General features: G+C 57.8%; 1 protein-coding gene across 2 annotated transcripts in view; it reads right to left on the bottom strand.

Moving 5' to 3' along the window:
• Positions 1–7,146: 7,146 nt before the first annotated feature.
• RASD2 (RASD family member 2) overlaps positions 7,147–11,370 on the bottom strand; it is a 39,780-nt gene continuing 35,556 nt past the window's right edge. For both annotated transcript variants that reach the window (XM_080660649.1, XM_080660648.1), the window contains one exon: positions 7,147–9,358. In XM_080660649.1, the coding sequence (XP_080516775.1) occupies positions 8,829–9,358 (530 nt within the window). In that variant the 3' untranslated portion in view covers positions 7,147–8,828. The remainder of the gene's footprint in view (positions 9,359–11,370) is intronic.

Genomic DNA, 11,370 nt, shown 5'->3' with positions numbered 1-11,370 from the left:
TGATGTTCAAGGGTTTAGCATGCAGTTTGGCTGCAAGTGACCCAAAGGCCCGGGGCTTGTCACAGTTTATATTTTGTGAGGCTGAAATGTCAGCATGGAACTGAGCTAGTGAGGGAGCCTGGCTGACCCCCCAGGGATTCGCGCTGTTTCCTTCAGGAGAATGGCCTCAGAAGAATTCCAATCGCTAGTGCTAATCAGGGCAAGAAAGATGAAACCTCTGAAACAGTGTTGGCTTTTAGTCTGAAAAACAGAAGCGGGGGGTGGATTGAAGAGCAGAGTCTCATTCGGCCCGGCTTAGCCTGCAGCTCCTGGTTTCCACCATATGCTGCTCCGGTGGAAACCAGGAGGGAGTCTGCCCGCCGCCTCGGGAGCCCTGAGCCAGCGCAGAGCCGCTCAGGCGAGAGCGGGCAGGCGAGGCGGGTGAGTGACCCAGCTCACGTTAATAACCCAAGTCCTCGCTTTAGAGCCACTAACCGCCCAAGACAGCAGCTTCACATGTCACTCACACTTTGCTGGGGACAGTAGCTCCCAGGGGGGCATTTTTAAAGATTGTGTGTCTGGTGTCGGCCCAGGGACCAAAGGGTCTTGGGTTCAGTTCCCGGTCAAGGGCACGTGCCTTGGGTTGCAGGCTCCATCCCCTGTTGGGGCGCATGTGAGAGGCAACCAATCCATGTGCCTCTCTCGCAACAATGTTTCTCTCTCCATCCCTTCCCCCTCTGCCCTTCCCTCCACTCCCTCTAAAAAAATAAAATAAAATAAATCTTATTTATCTAGTTTTAATCCTCAGATGAGGATTAAAACTAGATAAATAAGATCATGTGTCTGATTTCCTGTGACTGCCAAGGGTCCACAGTGAGTATACGCATCAGAAAAAAATTGGGGCGGGGGCGGAGGAGTTGGGTGAAGTCAAACTTTAAACGCGTGAAAATTATTAGTAATCATAGTTGAATGGCTCATCGATATTGTGAGCTGGTGACATGGCAGGCGCTGAGCTAAGAGCTTTTATGTGCAGTGTAATTGCATTTATTTTAAGTAGAATAATGCAATTCCCTACCTCCAGGAAGTCCTTCCTGCTAAAATTCTACAAACCCTTCAGAGGCAGTAAAATTGTTACTTCCTCTGAGAAACCTTTCTCACCTTTCCCTGAATGAAGGCACCTGTCCCTCCCTCCGACCCCATGGTTCCCTGAGCCCCTTACTCCTCTGCCCCCAGCTCCCAGCGCCCCTGGGGCCTGTTTGTGGGGTGAAAATTAAAGGTCCCGTGGCTTCTTCCTCTCAGTTGTCTCTGGCCATTCCAGTCCCCACCCCCCTGGGCTGCAGCCCTCACCTCCGCTCCTTTCTCCTTTTGGATAAATTGATTCCGGCCTTTCTACTTCAGGTTTAATTTCTTGTAAAAATATTAGAGAGCTGAGAACACACTCACTTGGGGACCGGCCTCCGTCCCCAGCAGGCAGCACCCCAGGACGCCGGTGGCCCTGGAGGGAGGACACAGGCCCCCCTGCAGCTCTGCGGGCTCAGGCGCAGCCCTCCCCGCACCCTCCCCTCCCTGGTCCCGCCCTCCCCTTGGAGGTCAGCCAAGCCTCTCCTGCGCCCTGGAGACCAGCCCTTCCCACATCCTCAGTCATCATCCCTTCCTTCTCTCCCGTGTCATCTTTCTTTTCTGGATCTTTCTCAACAGCATCGCAGCGAGTTCCAGCATCTCCATCTCAAAGAATAATAGTAACACTGGCGACGATCCCCCCTGAACCCCTCACCCCCCTAATTCTCTCTTCCATAGTACAGCCATGCTTATTAAAAAGTTTAAAAGAAGAGAAAAAGCCCAGCTGGTGTGGCTCAGGGGTTGAGCGTCGACCTATGAATCAAGAGGTCACCAGTTTGATTCACAGTCAGGGCACATGCCCAGGTTGCGAGCTCGATCTCCAGTAGGGGGCGTGCAGGAGGCAGCTGATCAATGATTCTCATCATTGACGTGTGTGTCTCTCTCTCTCTCTCTCTCTCTCTCTCTCTCTCTCTCTCTTCCCCTTCCCTTTTCTCTCGCTCTAAAATCTATTTAAAAAACGTATTTAAAAAATAAATAAATAGGAAAAGGTGCCCTTGCAGTTTGCAGGCCACGCCCTCCCCTCACCAGGTGTCTGTCCTGCGCTGTCTCCCTTCAGCTGGGCTTCTGCACTTCTTCAGCGTCTAGCCCACATCCTCCGGCCCCTTCCTGGCAGTGTCTGACACTGGGGCCATCTCTTCCTTCTCCCACTGTCCTGTTCCCCAGCTCCCGCTGCCCCCGCTTGGTTTTCTACCCGCCTCACCCTTCTTCCTTCTTTATCCTCTGTCCTCTTCCTGGACTTTGGGTTTCCTCCGGTCCCCTTGTCCCCACCCCCCCCCCCCACCCCGGTCTGTCTAACTGACATTCTCTCCATGGCTGACTTGACCCTCAGCCCTGTCACTCAAGGCCAGACGCTCCTGAGCTTCAGACCCTCCCCTCCAGTCTCCTGCTGGTGCCAGAGGCTCCTCAAACTCCCCAGGGTGCAAACTGAACTTGTCTTCCCCTCCTGTTCTCCATCACACGTGGCCTTCCAACCTGCGCCCTCTCCTCCTGGAGCCCTCATTTGGGTGACTGGCACCACCAACCACCCAGCTGCCCAAATGCCAATTCTGAGCCCCCCCCCTTGGACTCTCCAGCCAGTGCAACACCCACACCTGGGCTGGGACCCAGGCCTTCAGTTCTGCCCCCTGGAATCGCCCTCTCCTCGCCATCCCTGCACTGTGTCTCAGAAGAAGCTGGTTCATGCCATCAGCTCCCACCTGGATAACGGGACCCCCTCCCACCTGCTCTCCTCGCCCCCTTTCATGTCCCTCCAACACATTTCCTGCAGCCAGAATGGGCTTGTCCCTGCTCCATTCTGTCCAAAATGGAGGCTCCCGCTGGCCTGTGTCTGGCATTTGGGCTGGGCTCAGCTAGGACTGTTTTCGGAGCACCACGGCCTGGCCTCTTCACAAAGAAGGGGCTTCACAGCCCAGCAGCTGGGATCTGAGAGAGAGCATCCCGATTGGAGAGAACCAGGAAAACCAGGCCAAGCTGTATGGTCTTTTCCGAGCTGGCCTAGACCTCGCCGAGCATCAGGCCTGCACACTCTATTGGTCCCAGCAGCCAGGAGCTCATCCAGCTCAAGGGGTGGGGGACATGGACCCCACCTCTTGGAGGGAGGTGAGACAAAGAATTGGGGGACCATGTCTTAAAACCCTCAGTGACCACGGGTCAAGTGGTCGACGTTTGCACCCCAGGTTACACATTGCCAAGTGCTTTCATGTACACCTTCCGACGTGGTCCTGAGATTCGGGGATGAGGAGGCGGAGGTTCAGAGAAGCGAAGTACCCAGGGCTGGCTCCTCAGAGGCACACAGCAGAGCTGATGCTGCTGGGTGGGGCCACATCGGGTGTGTGGCCACCCCAGGTGGCCCGCAGGGACCCTCACCGGTACAGAAATAATTGTGGCTGGCACTTATTACACGGCCTCTGAAACATCTACGGTATTACCCCGGAGGTTTCAGTGCCCTTGTTAAACACCCACCACGCGGTGGGCAGGGACCAGTCCCATAGCTCCAGGCAAGGAAAGACTTCCCAGCTTCCCCCAGCTTTTGGGGCACAGAAGACCGCAGCCCGGGAAGAAGGGAAAGTCCTCTGAATGAAGACTGAGAAATCCATCATGGGCTGAGGATGTTTTGTTGTTGTTGTTAATCCTCACCTTGAGGATATTTTTCCCTTTGATTTTTAGAGAGTGTGTAAGGAGGGAGGGAGGGGGGAGAGAGAGAGAGAGAGAGAGAGAGAGAGAGAGAGAGAGAGAGAGAGAGAAATATTGATATGAGAAAGACACATGGATTGGTTGCCTCCTGCACACACCCCAACCCGGGCCAGGCATCCAACCTGCAACCAGGTATGTGCTCTTGACCGGGAATCAAACCCCAAACCCTTCAGTCCTCCGGTGGATGCTCCAACCACTGAGCCACCGGCCAGGGCCCAAGGATTTTTCACTGAGGCTGTTTGCCACCTGAAGTGCCTTGAATACAGATGAGAAAAATCGTGGGACAGTCTGCTTTCATCGAGGGACAGGGAGAAACAGAGCCAGAGGCAGTTTAAAGAAGCAGCGGGAGGTCAGGGCGGCCCTCTGATGGGGGCTCCTGAGCGGAGCTTAAGTCAGGTTGCAGGTGAGGTCCTGGACCCACGGCAGGAGGCGAATGGGCAGAGACTGTCAGCTGGCCATCCGGATGGCTCTCCCTTTCTCTACAGTAATGAGTCCCAATAGGGCCCCCAGCCACCTAGCAGGGAGCTGCCTTTCCCAGCCCTTCTCACGGGTGGGGAGGTCACGTGACTGAGCCTTGTCAGGGGAAAGTGAGAGGAAGGGATGTGTCCAGGGCGCCGAAAGCAGCGCGATGCATCCTCTGCACGCGTTTCCCTGATCCCTCATGGAACTTGAACGTGGCTGTGGCTTCGACCTCGCCGACGGTGACAGGACTGTGGAGATGGAGCCTGAATGACCGGGTGGAGCAGAGCCACCCTCTGGCCTTGCACGCGTTCCTCAGACTCTCCACGAAAAAAAAAAAAGTCAAGCGCTCCTTTTGCCATGAGTTGTAGGGCGCCTCTCACCCTGTGAATTACACCTGCCTGGTTCCTGACCCACATCCAACCTGCTGGCCTCTCCCGCCAGAGCAGCCCCCAGCTGGCCCAGTTACCAAAGCTCTGGGGAGGAAACATGCTTTGCAATCAGATGTGGATTCAAGCCCAGATCTGCCACTCGGCTGTGCAACCCTGGGCAAGTGGCTTTACCTCTCTGAGCCTCCGCTTCCCTCATATGCAAAAAGGGATTCATCAGCCCTGACTGGTTTGGCTCAGTGGATAGAGCATCCGCCTGCGGACTGAAGGGTCCCAGGTTCGATTCCGGTCAAGGGCATGTACCTTGGTTGTGGGCACATCCCCAGTGGGGGGTGTGCAGGAGGCAGCTGATCGATGTTTCTCTCTTATCGATGTTTCTAACTCTCTATACCTCTCCCTTCCTCTCTGTAAAAAATCAATAAAAATATATTTTTTTAAAAAAAGGGATTCATCATCCTTCTACATAGCTTTGCCATGAGGATCTAATGACAGGGTACAGGTAACAGACCCAGCACAGTGCTTGGTGCACAGTAGGTCTTCAACACAGGTCCGTTCCCGTTTCCTCCCCCCTTTCCCTTCCCCTGTTCCCAGCAGCTTTTGCCCCTGAGTCCTGGCTGGCCTCCCGCCAGCACACACACACCCCCACCCCCACCCAGCCAAGCTGTGACGCAGACTGAAGTTTTTTTCCTTTGAGTAAGTGACAGGTTCAGGGAGGTGGAACAGAACAAGTACTTAGAATTTGCAGAGCAGAATTCTCTGAAATCAGACTCCTAACGTTCCCTTCCTCGGGCCGGGAATTAAACGGGCTGCCCTGGGCTTGTCTCTGAAGGGTCTCCCATGAGAAGAATTTTCCTACAGTCTTATTCCACCCCCTATCCCAGGGCTAAGAAGAGATTTGCCGGGGAAATCTTTCTCTGCCAAAGCCCTTTGCTGGCTCACCCCACTCCAGGGCGAGAGTGTGGGATGCAGGGACTGGGGCCGGAGCAAGCGTGTTCTGTTTAGCAACGATCGGAATGTTGCGGGTTATGTAATAGGAATATTAATTCTCTCGTAGACAGCACAGGGCTGCGAAGGGCTGTGGGGTGCTGTCTGGTCTGGCTGCCCTCCTCCCCACCTCTCATTTAGACACCTGGGGGAGAATGTGACGCCCTTGGGGTCGCACGTGGAGGAGGTGGGCTGGCTGGGCGGGGCGGATGCCATGCCGTGGGAGGCTCGCTGTGGGGCGCCCCGCGGCTTCCCTGTCCAGGGCACCTAGAGGTGCAGGGCTGACCTGCGGTGCAGAGCGAGTAACCAGGTGTGGGGACGCATCGGAGCGACCTGCCTCCCACACTGATCTTCTCGGGCTGGTGTGGGCAAAGGATGGGAGGGGCTGGTCTCCTGGGTGGGCAGAGGTAGGGAGCTCTCCCCTGTCCCCTGCCTCCCGGGGTCACCTGGTTTTGCCTCCACCACAGCGGGGGCGCGCAGCTTGCTCTGTGAGTGGGCAGACAGGGGTTCTCGCTCTGGCTCCCGAGCTCCCTGCACCCAGGGGCCTGCCCTGCTTCGCTCTGAGCAGGTAGGTGCAGGGCCCGACCTGCCCTCCGTCTCCAAGCCTCGCACCTACACGCAGGGGGCTTTGCTGACTGGTCAGCAGCACAGACCCGTCTGCAACTCCCAGATGTAAATCCTCTCCTCGCCCACAGGGAGCTCGATGGCCTCTGGTGTGGACTCCCCATCCTGCCACCTCACCAGCTCTGCCATCTTGGACATGACGACGACAATGGATCAACACGAAGCGCAAGTTTCTCCTGGAGCTGAAGGCCTGAGGCGGCCGGGGATGAGGGTGGAAGGCACGCCGCCGGGCCCAGCCCGGTCCCTTCCCTCCCCCCGCCCAGGCAGGACCAGGTCCAAGGTGGCACGTTCAGGGTTGTCCCAGGACAAGACCTTCTCCCTCTCCTTCCACCTGCCACCCCACCCCTGCCCCGTCTCATCGCCCAGGAGGGCACACTCTGCTCGTCCAGTGAGTCGTACGTCGTATCAACCATGCACAGACCTGGGCAGTGTCCTGCCTGCAAGGGCTGACCGTCCAAGTGGTGACCCTTTCTCGCGGGGCTGTCCCGGCCACAGGAGGGATTCAGCAGCATCCCTAACCTCCTCCCACCAGACGCCAGGAGCATGACACCCCTCCCCCACCCAGTTCCTAGATTGCCAAACGTCCCCTGGGGGCAAAATCGATGCTCTACAGGAGCCACATGGAACTCAAACATGGTGACTCCAACGGGCTGACAGTCCACAGGGTCCTCTCCTCTCACCCGGCCACCCCTCTAGAGGGACAGACGCTCAGCACCCGCCCCCGCAGGAGGGCCTGGGCTTGGAGTTTATTCCTCCCCTCCCCCACATCCTTAACCTTGGAGACCGACACGGACACGCCGAGGGAGGACCCCTGCAGGTTCCACTCGGGGAGGGAAAGACCAGCTGTGATGGGAAGAGGCCACCTCCTCTTGGAAACGCACATGGTCAAGGACACAGCTTAGAAACAAACCCACTTTAATAGAGAGTACGCACAGAGATCTGGGTAAGACCAGGCCACACACCTGTCCTGGTCAAGGTATCGGAAGGTTCGGGGCGGGGATGGGCAGGGGCACAGATGCAGGTCCGGGCCGCTGCCGTGAGCAGCAGGGGCCAGGGTGGGGGTGGAGGGTGTGCAGAGCTGAGGCTAGGGTTGTGTGTATGTGTGTTCACATGTGTGTACACTGCATACGTGGGCACAATGTACACCGAATCTACAGGAAATCTCAGAGGCAGCATGAGGAGAGGACACACATCATGGTGTGTGCTGAATGCCCAGACCTAGCCCTGTGTCTGCCACTCATAGACTTGCTGTGTGACCTTGGGCAAGTTGCTTACCCTCTCTGGGCCTTGGAAAGAGTCACTAGATGATTATTAAGGTTCTTTGTGGCCCTAAACATCAGTGTTTTCAGGAGATTAAAATACGAAGAGTACTTAAGAGCTGATGACAAGAGCGTTTGGTCTAGAGGTTCCAATCCCAGCAGGCCTGGTACCCAGTACTGCCCCGTCCCAGGCACGAGAAAAAGACCCACACGGAGCCTTTCCACCGGCTTCTTCCAGGCTCGGCTCCGGCTCCAGGCTGCTCCGCCAAGCCTCCCACCAGCTGTGTGCGCGGAAGGCAGTGGGACAGCGGGGGTGGGCAGAGGCGGGCGGGTGAGGGGAAGAGGCCAGGACTGGGGAAGGCCCTGGCCCTGGGGTCATAAAGTGCATCACTCACCCTGTTTCCAGCACACCGTGGACCCAGCACCAAGGAGAGCCTGGTTCTAGATGGAACTCTGTCCTGAACTAGCTGGGGGGGGTGGGGGGAGGGTTAGGGGTGCTGGGGCAGAAGCGGCCCGGCGCCCGGCCCGGCCTGAGCGAGTGTGAACTGTAAAGCTCAGATGGAGGGCAGTGTCCAGCTGCAGACAGGCCACGGAACCCCGTCGGGGAGCGGGGGAGGCAGTGGACGTGAACTGGGTGGGGGCCTGGCCAACGGGTCACTAGGCTTTTACAGTACAAGGATTTCATTCCTACGCTACACACAACGTGAGAACAGCGGTGACAACGAAGTAAACCAGCAGACGGGGGGCCTGGGAGAGGAGGCGGAGGGAGGCAGGTGGTCCCGGGGGTGGACGCGGTCCCGGAGACGTGGCTGCACCGCCTTCACACACACAGATGCCCCTGGCTGGAGGTCCCGGCCAGCTGGGGCCCACGTGGGGACAGGGGTAGGAACAGCTGAGCCAGAGGGCAGGAGTGTCAGGCCTGGGAGTGCAGGGGCTCTCCCGGCTGCTCTGGGTGCTGTTTTCATCCTGTCGCCGTCCCAGGAGGCCCTGTGGGAGGCAGGGGTCCTGGCCCCTCTGGCATCAGTTTCCTTATGACCCAAGGGCAGGAAGACTGGACTTGGGTCCCTGCATAAAGTCCAGCTGTCTCCCAGCCTCATCTCCTGCTCTGCGGAGATCCGTCCCCGCCCGGCGGAGCTGGGACCAGGGGGATCCGTGGAATCAGAGGGAAGAGGCAGGAAGGCAAGAGAAGGTTCAGAGGTTCAAGGCCGGGGTCCTCCAGTCTGATGCCAACGACTGCCATTGGGGGTCTCTTGGTGGGTGCGGGCATCGGGGCCGCCTCCCGTAAGGCACTGCCCGAGCCCCACCCCAGCGTCCCTCCCGCTCACTGGATGGTGCATTTGTCCCGCTCCCGGGCCTGGCCCTCCCGGAGGACCTTGGCCTTGATGTACTTGAGGTCACTGTTGACGCTGGGGCGGCGGGCGAAGGGCGACACCATGCCGTAGGCGTCCGTCTCCTTGACCCGGCGCATGCAGAAGGGCCTGGGGTGGAAGGTGTCGCCGTACTGCACGGAGATCTTCCGGTGCAGGGCGGGGCTCATCTCGTGGGGCAGCTTGGCCATGCTGAAGAGCACATAGAACATCTCGTCCACGTTGGTGTTCTTCTTGGCCGACACCTCGAAGTAGGCGCAGTTCTCGTCGCCCGACACCAGGAGCTCGGCCTCGGTGGCGGGCACCTGGCGGCACAGCTCGCCGTGGTCGTTCTTGTTGCCGCAGATGACCATGGGCAGCTCCGCCGCCTCCTTGGTCTTGTTCTTCAGGCAGGACTTGACCTCCAGGATCTGCTTCTGCAGGCGCTTGACCTCGTCAAAGGACTCCCGGCTGTCCAGGCTGAACACCAGGATGAAGACGTCCCCTGTGGGGAGAGAAACCCCAGGCGGTGAGTTTGCAGGCGGCTCCCGACAGCCCCCTCCCCCATGAGGCCACGCAGCTCATCTGTGGCACAGCCGGGCTCGGACACGGTTCATTCGCCCCCGTTTCCCTGCAGGGCTGAGTGACGTACGCGCTCGTGGGGACGGTGGTAGCATAACAATAAGTACAATGTCCACGAGAGGAGGGGTCCTGCCTGTCTCGTTCAGTGCACATCCCAGACCGGGAGCCGCACCTCACGCACAGCAGGCACTCAGCGGCCTCGGGTGGCCTGGGTGTGCACCTTGCCTCCTCCACTCGCCGGCCACGTGACCTTCAGAGGGCCACGTGACCTCTCCAAATCTCGTTTCCCCATCTGTCCCATGTGGATGAAGCACTGCTCTGTGGATGACCTTGAGGGTCACAGGAGATGACTGCAGTGACGCTGGCCAGCGGTCTTGGGTATCAACAATGATAACGAGAACACGCACCTTCAGGAGCGGGCACAGGCCACACACTGCATGCCCACCATTTCCCTGAGTCCTCACAAGACCTCTGTGACGTATGTTACCTTCGTGGTCCAGGTGAGCAAACGGCGGCTCAGAGAGGGCGAGCAGCCTGCCCCAGATCCCACAGCTCCATGCGGCCAGGCCAACATTGGGGCCCACGTCTGCCCTCACCTAGCCAGTGCCCAGCACACAGTAGGTGCTCTCTGCTTCTTGAATAAATCTTGAAAAGAATAAGCGATGCCCTAACCGGTTTGGCTCAGTGGATAGAGCGTCAGCCTGAGGACTGAAAGGACCCAGGTTCGATTCCGGTCAAGGGCATGTACCTTGGTTGTGGGCACATCCCCAGTAGAGGGGTGTGCAGGAGGCAGCTGATCGATGTTTCTCTCTCATTGATGATTCTAACTCTCTATCCCTCTCCCTTCCTCTCTGTAAAAAATCAATAAAAAATATTTTTTTAAAAAAAATAAGCAAGTGCTGGCCGCCAAGGGCGACATTACCCCTAGTTTGGCTCACGGCATCACTGGAGACCTTTGAATCTGAAACACGGACAATGTGGGGGTGGCAGGGGTGGCAGAGAGGGCTGCCGCCTTCATCCCAATTTCCAGATCTTACTACAGTGATCACAACCTCACGCTCACAGACACTTCTTCACTTTGGTGAGATATCAAGATCCCTGCTTCACCGATGCGGGAACTGAGGCTCAGGGGCGGCATTCTTGAGAGGAGAACAAAGCGGTTCCAGGCCTGGTAGCGGCCGCCCATGCCTCTGGACCCCAGAGCACACGTCCGTCCCCATGGTAGCACTTGCCACGCTCAGAACTGTGCACCAGCAACGGTGTGCTCTGAACAGTGAGCTCTGGAGCAGGGGGGCCTCCTCACCCGCTCCTCGCCTCCCAGCGCCCGGCACACCGTGGGTGCTCATGAAGCCGGCTGAATGGATGCGGTGGGATGGGATGGAATGAATGACGGTGTGGGCTGTTTAGAAAAGCACTTGCCAGGCAGTACCAGCCTGGCAACCAATTCCACTTGGGCTGCCAACCCCATCCCATTAGGCTAATCCGGGGCCCCTGAGGATTCGGCAGCCTCGACATATTCAAATGCAAGACTGTGCCAAGCTGCAGAGTCAGCCGGCCGGGGCTGGCAGCTGGGAGAGGTGGCGGCGGAATTGATGGTTTTCGGTGTCCTGCGCATCAGCACCAGGTTGGGAAAGAAGGCACGGATGGGTGAGCGAACAGCAAGCGGCAGACGGATGTGCTCGGAATGGTATATGCACGTAAAAGAGCAACAGGCGAAAATGCTCTCTGTTACGGGAATGCAAACAGGAATGTTAATGGGTTCGTGGGGGAGGGCCGGAAGAGTCCACGCCACTTTGAGGGGTGGCCACCTCCAGAAGGGGACAAGGCCTGGGGGAGGGGACCTGAGTCAAGGGGGCTTTTTGGCCTGGTCTCTGTGTTTAAAGGAGGGTGTGTTTGTATACACTGTTTGTGTCATTAAAGATTAACTTTGAGAAC

This window comes from Plecotus auritus, assembly GCF_963455305.1.
Source record: "Plecotus auritus genome assembly, chromosome: 3".
In the NCBI taxonomy this organism is placed as follows: Eukaryota; Metazoa; Chordata; class Mammalia; order Chiroptera; family Vespertilionidae; genus Plecotus; species Plecotus auritus.
Note: the sequence above shows the minus strand (reverse complement) of the source record. Positions and strands in the feature narration are given on the sequence as shown.